This window comes from Diceros bicornis, chromosome 13 (assembly GCF_020826845.1).
Source record: "Diceros bicornis minor isolate mBicDic1 chromosome 13, mDicBic1.mat.cur, whole genome shotgun sequence".
Lineage (NCBI taxonomy): Eukaryota > Metazoa > Chordata > Mammalia > Perissodactyla > Rhinocerotidae > Diceros > Diceros bicornis.
Window position 1 is genome coordinate 10240791 of NC_080752.1, and position 12316 is coordinate 10253106.

A 12316-nucleotide genomic window follows, 5' to 3' on the forward strand; every position below is an offset into this window, starting at 1 on the left:
CTAGGGCCGGCCCTGTGGCTTAGCAGTTAAGTGCGTGTGCTCCGCTACTGGCGGCCCGGGTTCGGATCCCGGGCGAGCACCGACGCACTGCTTCTCCGACCATGCTGAGGCCGCGTCCCACATACAGCAACTGGGGGATGTGCAACTCTGACATACAACTATCTACTGGGGCTTTGGGGGAAAAAAAAAGGAGGAGAAAACAAAACAAAACAAAACAAAACAAAATAATAGTGCCTATATCTCAAAGGTTTGTTGTAAGGATTAAAAAGAATAACGCAGGGCCTGCCCCTGGGCGTAGTGGTTAAGTGCGTGCACTCTGCTGTTGGCGGCCCGGGTTCGGATCCCGGGCGCGCACGGAGGCACCACTTGTCAGGCCATGCTGTGGCGGTGTCCCATATAAAGTAGAGGAAGATAGGCACAGATGTTAGCCCGGGGCCAGTCTTCCTCAGCAAAAAGAGAAGGATTGGCCCCGTGGCTTAGCGGTTAAGTGTCCGTGCTCTGCTGCTGGTGGCCCGGGTGCGGATCCTGGGCGTGCACCAACGCACCGCTTCTCCGGCCATGCTGAGGCCGCGTTCCACATACAGCAACTAGAAGGATGTGCAGCTATGACACAACTATCTACTGGGCAAAAGATACTTGGGGGAAAAAAATAAATAAATAAAATTATAAAAAAAAAAAAAAAAAGAGGAGGATTGGCATGGATGTTAGCTCAGGGCTGATCTTCCTCACAAAAAAAAAAGAATAACACATGCCTGCGCCCAGACCCCAGAGGCAGCGGCCTCCCGGCACCTGGGCACCAGCGGCGGTGACCCCTCAGCACCGGGGCCACGCTAGTGGCGGCAGCGCACCTGCACCCAAGCCCCAGAGGTGGCAGCCTCTCAGAGCTCGGGCATCAGCAGTGGTGGCAGCACACCTGTGCCCAGGCCCCAGCAGTGGTGACTCCACGATGCCCCGGCCCCACCAGTAGCAGGGTGTGCCCATGCCCCCACACCAGAAGCGGTGGCAGCTCAGGCCCCACCATGCCACAGCCCCAGCTGCTCTGGCTAAACCGTGCCACAGCCCCAGCTGCTCCAGCTCGATCATGTCATGGCCCCAGCTCCTTTGGCTCAACTGTGCCCTGTGCCCAGCTGCATCGGCTCGACCATGCCCTGCCCCCAGCTCCTTCAGCTTGACTGCCCCACCAGTTCCAGCTGCTTCAGTTCAGCCACGCTCAGGCTCCAGCTGACTTGGTGCCAGCAACTTCAGCCCAGCCGCACTCCAGTTCCAGTTCCTTTGGCTCAGCAGCACTCCAGCTCCTGCTTCTTCAGCCCACCTGCACTTCAGCTGCAGCTGCTTCAACCCACCTGCACCCAAGCCCCAGCTGCTTCAGCCTAGCCGCGCTCCAGTCCCAGCTGTTCCCACGCTCCAGCTCCAGCTGTTCCCACGCTTCATCCCCAGCAGCCTCCACTCAGCCGCGGGCCGACCAGAGCACCTGCGGATCGAGGCAGGCAGAGAATACACAGCCCTTGACCCCCACCCAGCAGCAGCAAGAGGAAACTGCAACCAAATATTTTCACTATGAGGAAAAATAAGCCTAATGACAGAGAATTCAAAATAGTCATCATAAAAAAGCTCAATGAAATACAAGGAAACACAGATAGACAATTCAATGAAATCAGGACTTTCTTCACAAAAGATATTGAAACTATAAAGAAAAACCAATCAGAAATCTTAGAGGGGCCGGCCCGGTAGCACACAGGTTAAGTGCACGTGTTCTGCTTTGGCGGCCCAGGGTTTGCAGGTTCGGATCCCAGGCACGCACCAACACACCACTTGTCAAGCCATGCTGTGGTGGCGTCCCATATAAAGTAGAGGAAGATGGGCATGGATGTTAGCCCAGGGCCAATCTTCCTCAGCAAAGAGAAGAGGATTGGCATCGGATATTAGCTAAGGGCTAATCTTCCTCACACACACAAAAAAAAAGCCTTAGAGATGAAAAACATACTAGAGGAGATAAAGACAAATCCTGGAAGCCTTAAGCATCAGGGCTGACAATATGGAGGAAAGAATTAGCAATATTGAGGACAGCAATGCAGAAATGCTCCAGATGGAGAAGGAAAGAGAACTAAGACTAAAAAGAAATGAAGAAACTCTCTGAGATCCGACTCAATTAGGAAATCCAACATAAGGATTACAGGTATTCCAGAGGGACAAGAGAGGGAAAAAAGAGCATAGAACTTGTTCAAAGAAATAATAGCTGAGAACTTCCCAAACCTGGGGAAGGAGCTGGATATACCAGTGAACGAAATAAATAGATATCCTAAATATATCAACATGAAAAGACCCTCTCCAAGGCATATCGTAGTAAAGCCGGCAAAAGTCAATGACAAAGAAAAATATTACGGGCAGCTAGACAAAAAAAAAATAACATACAAAGGAATTCCAGTCAGGCTTTCAGCCTATTTCTCGACAGAATCTTTACAGGCTAGGAGAGAGTGGAACAATATATTCAAAATTCTGAAGGACAAAAACTTCCAGCCAAGAATACTCTATCCAGCAAAAGTATCCTTCAGATATGATGGAGAAGTAATAACTATCCCAGATAAACAAAAGCTGAGGTAAGTGATTGCCACAAGACCCTCACAACAAGAAGTGCTTAAGAAGGCCCTCATGCCTGAGAAAAAAAAGAGAAAGGGCATTCAAAGTTTTGAATAAGGAGGAAAACAGGTCGACAAAACCAGGAAAATTGCAGTTCTCTATCAGAACAGATTAGCAAACACTTAATTATAAAACCAAAGATCAAGGGAAGGAAAACACCAAAGATAAATATAACCTCATCACTTTAAACACAAACTGACAACACAAGAAGGAATAAGATGTGACAACAATGACTTAGAAGGGGAAGAGGAAAGGGATCGAATCAACTTAGTCTAAGGGAATAAGAGGCCATCAAAAAATGGACTATCACATCCACGAGATTTTTTATACAAATCTCATGGTAACCACCAACCAAATAATCAGAACAGAGTCACACAAGATAAAGAAAGAGAAAACTAAGAGAACCTCCATACAGAACTACAAAACTGAATTGGTAGTCTGAAATACACAGGACGAGAAACAAAAGAAATGCGAAAGAACTGGAAAATGAGCAATAACATAGCAACAATAAGCCCTCATATATCAATAATTACCCTCAATGTAAATGTACTGCACTCTCCAATCAAAAGACACAGAGTGGTGGGAAGAATTAAAAAACAAGAGCCAACAATATGACGCCTCCAAGAAACACATCTCAGCTCTAAAGACAAAACATAGGATCCGAGTGAAAGGATGGAAGGCAATACTCCAAGCTAATGGCAAACAAAAGAAAACAGGTGTTGCCATACTTATATCAGACAAAATTGACTTCAAGATAAAACAGGTAATGACAGACAAAGAGGGGCAATATATAATGATAAAAGGGACACTCCACCAAGAAGACATATCACTTGTAAATATATATGCACCCAACACAGGAGCACCAAGGTACATAAAGCAACTATTAACAAACCTAAAAGGTGATATTAACAACACAATAATAATAGGGGATCTTAACATCCCACTTACATCAATGGATAGATCATCCAGACAGAAAGTCAATAAGGAAATAATGGACTTAAAGGAAAAACCTGACGAGATGGACTTAACAGATATATATAGAGCACTCCATCCAAACACAGCAGATTATACATTCTTCTCAAGCACGCATGGAACATTCTCAAGAATAGACCATATGTTGGGAAACAAGGTATGCTTCTATAAATTTAAGAAGACTGAAATCATAACAAGCATCTTTTCCGACCATAACTCCATGAAGCTAGAAGTCAAGTATAAGAAAAACACCAGGAAAGTGACAAAGTTGTGGAGACTCAACAACATGTTACTAAACAACCAATGGATCATTGATGAAATTAAAGGAGAAATCAAATCATAGCTGGAGACAAATGAAAATGAAAATATACAGCAACACCTCATATGGGATGCAGCAAAAGTGGTCCTGAGAGGGAAACTCATAGCAATATAGGCCCACCTTAACAAACAAGAAAAAGCCTAAATAACCAACCTCAGACTAAGCCTAACAGAATTAGAAAAAGAAGAATAAACAAAGCCTAAAGTCAGTAGAAGGAGGGAAATAATAAAAATCAGAGCAGAAATACATGAAATTGAAATAAAAAAAACAGTAGAAAGGATCAATGAAACAGAGTTGGTTCTCTGAGAAGATAAACAAAATTGAAAAACCGTTAGCCAGACTCACCAAGAAAAAAAGAGAGAAGGCTCAAATAGTTAAAATTAGAAATGAAAAAGGAGAAATGACAATGGATACCACAGAAATACAAAAGATTATAAGAGAATACTATGAAAAACTATATGCCAACAAATTGGACAATCTAGAAGAAATGGATAAATTCTTAGACTCATACAACCTCTCAAAACTGAATCAAGAAGAAATAGAGAACTTGAATAGATCGATCACAAGTAAAGAGATTGAGACAGCAATCAAAAATCTCCCCAAAAATAAAAGTCCAGGACCAGATGGCTTCTCTGGAGAATTTTACCAAACATTCAAAGAAGATTTAATACCTATCCTTTTCAAACTATTCCAAAAAACAGAGGAAAATGGAACACTTCCCAACACATTCTACGTGGCCAACATCACCCTGATACCAAAGCGAGACAAGGACAATACTAACAAGGAAAACTACAGACCAATATCCCCAATGAACATAGATGCAAAAATCCTCCACAAAATATTGGCAAACTGAATACAGCAATACATTAAAAAGATCATACACCATATCAAGTGGGATTTATACCAGGGACACAGGGATGGTTCAACATCCGCAAATCAATCAATGTGATACACCACATTAACAAAACGAGGAATAAAAACCACATGATCGTCTCAATAGATGCAGAGAAGGCATTTGACAAGATCCAACATCCATTTACAATAAAAACTCTCAACAAAATGGGTGTAGAAGGAAAGTAACTTAACATAATTAAAGGTCATATATGACAAACCCACAGTCAACCTCATACCCAATGGGGAAAAACTGAAAGCTGAAAGCCATCCCTCTGAAAACAGGAACAAGACAAGGGTCCCCACTCCTGCCACTCTTATTCAACATAGTACTGGAGGTTCTGGCCAGAGAGATTAGGCAAGAAAAAGGAACAAAAGGAATGCAAATAGGTAACAAAGAAGTGAAACTCTCACTGTTTGCAGATGACATGATCTTATATACAGAAAACCCTAAAGAATCCATTGGAAAACTATTAGAAATAATCAACAACTATAGCAAAGTTGCAAGGTACAAAATCAACTTACAGAAAGCAGTTGCATTGCTATATAGCAACAACAAACTAACAGAAAGAGAGCTCAAGAAGACAATCCCATTTACAATTGCAACAAAAAGAATAAAATATCTAGGAATAAATTTAACCAAGGAAGTGAAAGACCTATACAATGAAAACTATAAGACATTATTGAGTGAAATCAATAATGACATAAAGAAATGGAAAAATATTCCATGCACATAGATGGGAAGAACAAACATAGTTAAAATGTCCATACTATGTAAAGCAATCTACAGGTTCAATGCAATCCCAATCAGAATTCCAAGGACATTCTTCACAGAAATAGAACCAAGAATACTAAAATTCATATGGGGCAACAAAGGACCCTGAATAGCTAAAGCAATCCTGAGAAAAAAGAACAAAGCTGGAGGCATCACAATCCCTGACTTCAAAACATACTACAAAGCGATAGTAATTAAAACAGCATGGTACTGGTACAAAAACAGACACAAAGATCAATGGAACAGAATTGAAAGCCAGAAATAAAACCTCACATCTACAGGCAGCTAATCTTTGATAAAGGAGCTAAGAACATACAATGGAGAAAGGAAAGTCTCTTCAATAAATGGTGCTGGGAAAACTGGACAGCCACTTGCAAAAGAATGAAAGTAGACCATCTTCTTTCGCCATACACAAAAATTAACTCAAAATGGATCAACGACCTGAAAGTGAGACCTGAAACTGTAAAAATCCTGGAGGAAAATATAGGTAGTACACTATTCCTCAGAGGCCGTAAAGGGGAATCTTTTCGAATTCCATGTCTACTCAGACAAGGGAAATGCAAGAAAAAATATACAAGTGGGACTTCATCAGATTAAAGAGCTTCTACAAGGCAAACAAAACCAGGATCAAAATGAATAGGCAACCCACCATTTGGGAAAAAATATTTGCAAACCAAATACCCAACAAGGGATTAATCTCCATAATATATAAAGAATTCACACAACTGAACAACAGAAAAACAAACAACCTGATGAAAAAATGGGCAGAGGAGGGGCCAGCCCAGTGGCATAGCCGTTAAGTTCACATGCTCTGCTTTGGCGGCCCGGGGTTTGCAGGGCCGAATCCCGGGCACGGACCTACACACCGCTTATCAAGCCATGCTGTGGCGGCCTCCCATATGAAGTGGAGGAAGATGGGCACGGATGTTAGCCCAGGGCCAATCTTCCTCAGCAAAAACAGGAGGATTGGCAATGGATGTTAGCTGAGGGCTAATCTTCCTCACACAAAAACCAAAAAAAAAATGGGCAGAGGAAGTGAACAGACACTTCTCCAGAGAAGATATACAGATGGCCAACAGGCACATGAAAAGATGCTCAAAATCACTAATCATCAGGGAAATGCAAATCAAAACCACACTAAGATATCATCTTACACTCATTAGAATGGCTATAATCACCAAGACAAAAAACAACATATGCTGGAGAGGCTGTGGAGAAATGGGAACCCTAATTCACTGCTGGTGGGAATGCAAACTGGCGCAGTCTCTATGGAAAACAGTATGGAGAGTCCTCAAAAAATTAAAAATAGAAATACCTTATGATCCAGCTATCCCACTACTGGGAATCTATCCAACGAACCTGAAATCAACAATCCAAGGAGGCTTATGCAACCCTATGTTCATTGCAGCATTACTCACTATAGCCAAGACATGGAAGCAACCCAAGTGTCCCTCAACTGATGATTGGATCAAGAAGATGTGGTATATATATACCATGGAATACTACTCAGTCATAAAAAAAGACAAAATCATCCCATTTACAACAAGATGGATGGACCTGGAGGGTATTATGTTATGTGAAATAAGCCACAGAGAGAAAGACAAACACTGCATGATTTCACTCATATGTGGAAGATGGTTGGTTAACACATGGATAGACAGAACTGTGTGGTGGTTACCAGGGGCAAGGGGGTTGGTGGGTGCGCACAAGGGATGCATTTTATGTGGTGACTGACAAACAACAATGTACAACAAAAATTTCACACACACAAAAAAAGTATAATGCACGCAAAGTGCTCAGCACAGCACCCGGCATATTGCAAGATTTCAATAAACGCTGTTATTAGTCTTTTTCTTAATCTAAGGTATACAGGTAGACTTTGGAGGCAGGGAAGCCACTAACGCCCTGAAATTGGGTGCAAAATTTTGTATGTATATAAGTGCTTCTTCTTGGGAATGGGATTCATAGATATCAGTTATTCAAAGGGGTTTGTAACCCCAAAATAATTCAGAACTGCTGCCCTAAAGCCTATAGATTACTGAAAACCAGAGATCACTAAATGAGTAAAAAATACTAGCGTTGAATATATCAGGAATAATCAGTTTAAATCACAGGAGTATATTATCTCACGTAGAATGTAAGGAATGAATTTGACCCAATAAGAAAATAAAAAAGAGAATTATGATGCAACAAGTTCTCTCAAAGAACATAAGTTGACAAATTTTTAAAGAATAAGAGGTGCCAGTAGAAGGGCCAAAATTAAGTGAAAGGAATATGACAGCCTCTTTAGGTCATGTTTCCCACTTTCTTCATCAAGAACATCTGGCACAAAGAAAAACAATACAGAGAACAAAGGTAATTCATGGATCCAATTCTAGTTTAGAAAAAAAAATTCACATGTCAGCACTAATTATTCTTCCCTTGGGGAAAAAAAGAACAATATATGATCCAAAGAGCCCAATAACATAAGCTAATTTACCTGGCCCCCATAGTAATGACAGACTGAGATAATTAGGAGACAGGTGGCAAGCTCCTCCTTCCTACCCCACCTGAGTGGGAAAAGACTTAGAGATATTTAAGGAAACTTGGTATACCCAATGTGAAATTTTTCCCATCAAGGAATCAGGGTTTAGAAGAGGGAAGGAACTCAACCACTTTCCTACTTGTCTAGGATGTAAATAAATATGTATGTGATTTTTATCCTCAAGAGTTCAGATACTAGGGCCGGCCCCATGGCTTAGCAGTTAAGTGTGCGTGCTCTGCTGCTGGCGGCCCGGGTTCGGATCCCGGGCATGCACCGACGCACCGCTTCTCCAGCCATGCTGAGGCCACGTCCCACATACAGCAACTAGAAGGATGTGCAGCTATGACATACAATTGTCTACTGGGGCTTTGGGGGGAAAAAAGAATAAATAAATAAATTAAAAAAAAAAAAAAAAAAGAGTTCAGGTACTATTTCCCATCAATAAAAAGATCCCTTGTGAAACTACAATAAGGGAAGAAGGGAATGAGACCAATATTTACTTAGTGTCTACCATGTACCAGACCCTTTAGTTTAGTAATTTTATTTAATCCCTCACAATAATCTTTTGTTAGATAGAGATTACTATCCCCAATTTACAGATGAGGAAACTGAGGCTTTGAGAAGTTAATTAACTTGATCAAAATCACCCACCTAATAAGTAGTAGAGCTGGCATATGGACCCAAATTCTCCTGACTCTAAAGATATTTTTTTCTTCTATTTCAACCTACCTTCCCAAGTTATGTGAGCAGCTATGAAAAAAACATTTTTATCTATACCTGGTATTCATCTGGGGCCCTGCAAGAGGATACACAGGCTCCATGATAGTTGGTGAGTGATTTATTCAATTTCAATATCCAGTATCCTAAAGAAGTAAAGAGAATATTACTAATGAATGATAAAAACAAAAAATAAGAAACAAGATTTAACCGCATATTAACATAATTAGGTTACTTATATGAAGTGTCTTCATCTATAGATTCAATAGGATAAAATCGTTGTGGATTCTGATCATTTTCATACTTTGTAGTCACTCAGCCTATAAATTAATGTTAATATTTATTCTAGGCAGCAAAACCTACCAATATATCTACTCATTAAGGAAAGTACAGATTCTGTCCCAAGATTCTTGTATTAACTTAGTGAGCTGGGTAGGGCAGGTAGCATTTAATATATGAGACTTGGACCAAAAGTCTCATAATATTCAGAAAACCACAAAGCAGCAGATAGGAACAATTTGGGCTAGATATTTATTGGGTCTATAACAAAGTCAACGAATCTTCAATCTTGTGCGGATGGAAGACAAATACCACATCCCCACAAGCTAACTTGTATCAGTGCAAAAGTAATGGTCTTTCTTTTGGCTCCACCTGCCCTCTCTGGGCACTCTCATCCACTCCCATTGCTTCCATACCCATCTGTATACAGCAGACTTACAATTCCACCTCTCTTCTGAGTTTCAAACTCATATTTCTAATTGCCCATTGGATATCTCCATCTAAATATTATCAAAGCAAAATACAGACCTCATAGTCCTTTCTTGACAGTTCACTACTTCCTATATTCTTTTATTAAGTCTTAGAGTTCGTTAGGCCCTGTTCATTCTATTTTAATTTTGGCAAAAAGGAAGTGTCAGAAGCAAGGTAAGGGAGGAAAGAGTTATTAATGAAGGCGCAGAAGTCATTTAGAAGAGATTTTCTAGACAGAGTTAGAGACTGAAAATATTTACAAGAACAAAATCCGATTGAAAGTGCCCTTGCAAGGTTGGCTAAAAAGTCCCTCTTGGAGATACCTGGACTTCAAGCAGCTTCCATGGAATGGAATGCAAGTTTTAAATTCTAAAGCCCTTCTACACCACTTGGTTGTCATGGATAACAGTATTCGAATTGATAACTGTAACTCTAGGAAGTATATAAAGTGCCATTTTTCTTCATTAAACATAAGAGTCTTAAAACTCTGAATTTGTCTCTTCTTCTTTTACGCATTAGGGAAAAGATAATGTTGATCCATTCCTCATTTTAAAACAACACACATGAGACAGTTTATTGTGACAGTATCATACAAGCAATTAAAGCTAGTGAAACTAAAACCTCCACAACTAATACCTAGCAAAACACATTCTCCTTGGAGAATGGCATCACTGTGTATCAAATGGAAACCATCAAGTCATCCTTACCTCTCTTTCCTCCCTCCTCCTCCATTTAAATTCTGTCTTTCCATCTCCATTACCATAGTTCCTGACTTCATCAACCAGATTTACTGGAAAGTCCCCACGGTGCTGCTAGAAGGGTATTTCTATATAAATCTGATCCAATTATTCTTCTGCTTAAAAAGTTGATGGCTCTTCCTTAAATATAGAAAAAAAGACCTGCACAATCTGGCCCCACTCTATTATTCCAATCGTATTCCTTATCCACTCATCCTACATCCCAATCAGACTGAACTACTTGCAGCTCCCGAGTTTGGGTATCTTTGCGCAGACTGTCTGTCTTACTTGGAAGGCCCTAGTAAACCCCCACCATCCTTCCCAAGCCAACTCGAACATCACTTCCTCAGCGAAACAACCTCCCAGACACCCCGGTGATGTTCTACCGCCTGTGTTCACACACGGCATTTTCACATTTCCCTGATTAGCATTACTCCCAGTAGACATCAAACATCGCCTGATCCTTAACTACGTAGCTGTCTGAGCAACATAATGGGAAGGATGGAGAACGAGCATACAGGGCTTCAGTCCTTAAGAAATTCTCGCAGTGAAAACAACTTTAAACGGCACGTTACCGACCGCAAACCTCTTTCACACACCTTAAGTACAAACGATTACCAAGGAATTCGAGGTCCGCTTAACTTATTCCTCCCGCTAGTTCCCCTTCACGCCACTGGCCCCAGGCTTCAGGGGGGCTGAAGCCCCCACGGGGCCCTGAATGTTGCCCACCGTCCTTCCCCGGGCCCCGCTCCCGCCCCTCAGGCGAACCCGGGGCACAAAGGCCCACTCACCGCACCCTCTGCCGAGCTGGAGTCTGTTTGTTGAGCCGGAACAGAAGTCGGCTCCAAGGAGCGCCTCCGCCCACCTCGCCCAGCCTCTGGGACGTTGGGTAGCGGGAACCGAGGCGGCAAACTCAGGCCGTGAAACCGAAGCCCGCGCCGCGTCCGCTGACTGGTCGGAAAGCCGAAGGGTCAGGGAGCAGGGGCGGCGCCGGAAGCGTCACGCCCGGTCGCCGTGACGTAATAGGCGCCAGCCAATCAGCACTCCGCACCGGTCCCGCGCTCAACCAATCCCAGGCCTCCTTCGAGAACTGAGGGCGCCACCGGCGCTCCGGGATGAGGATCCGGAGGATTTAAACACACCGTTTTCGTCAACGGTTCAATTCCGCAGAGGGGCGGGCCTTGCGCGCGCGCAATGAAATGCCCGGCCAGGGGAACAGGAGGATGGCAGAGAGGGCCGGAAGTGTTTGCTTTCTTGATTGTTGCTCGGCGACTAGAAGTGGACCAAACCCTTTACTTGAATGGACAAAAGAGAGAAGTTATATTTCTTCCAGTTTCTTTCCTAAGAAGCATCCTCCCCTCTCAAGAACATAAATTTTTTAAAAAATTCCTTCCTGTTGAGCAGAAAAGAACGTGACAAATTTATAAACCATTTATACTTATCTCCACAACTAATACTGGTATTATGTATGGTATTGGTATTATGTATGTATATATTTGGCATATGGTATTAATATTGGCGTGATAATTTATAGTTATCTCCACAACTGATATTAGTAATTGGGTCTTCTCTTCTGCCAGCCAAGACTACTCTGCAGCTGATTGGCAAGTTCTTTCTGGAGAGAGATCCAAGTGTCACACCTCGATGGCTGCCCTCCATGGGTTACATTAAGTGCAAAGGCCCTGGGATATGAGCCTTCTGGCATCTTCCAGCAAGGAGGCCAGTCTCTGCTGAGCAGAGTGAGTGAGAAGAATATTAAGAGTTTAAGGTGAAGGAGGTGTTGATAGGCCACATAGGGCCTTATAGGCCATGAGAAAGATTTTTTCTTTTTTTTTCTTTTTTTGTGAGGAAGATCAGCCCTGAGCTAACATCTATGCTAATCCTCCTCCTTCCCCCCCTCCCACACCCCAGTAGATAGTTGTATGTCATAGTTGCACATCCTTCTAGTTGCTGTATGTGGGATGCATGGCCGGAGAAGCGGTGTGTCAGTGCGT

The 12316-nt window shown here is 42.4% G+C and overlaps 1 protein-coding gene across 6 annotated transcripts in view; it reads right to left on the reverse strand.

Moving 5' to 3' along the window:
• The window catches only part of STIL (STIL centriolar assembly protein), a 60472-nt gene extending 49185 nt beyond the window's left edge, over positions 1-11287 (reverse strand). For 2 of the 6 annotated variants that reach the window (XM_058552348.1, XM_058552343.1), the window contains exons 1-2: positions 11114-11286; positions 8896-8981 (exon numbers count right to left, since the gene is read on the reverse strand). In XM_058552348.1, the coding sequence (XP_058408331.1) occupies positions 8896-8939 (44 nt within the window). In that variant the 5' untranslated portion in view covers positions 8940-8981; positions 11114-11286. Of the gene's footprint in view, positions 1-8895; positions 8982-10292; positions 10464-11113 lie in introns of all 6 variants that reach the window. The other 4 variants (XM_058552345.1, XM_058552346.1, XM_058552344.1 and 1 more) reach the window with 4 other exon arrangements.
• Positions 11288-12316: the final 1029 nt, after the last annotated feature.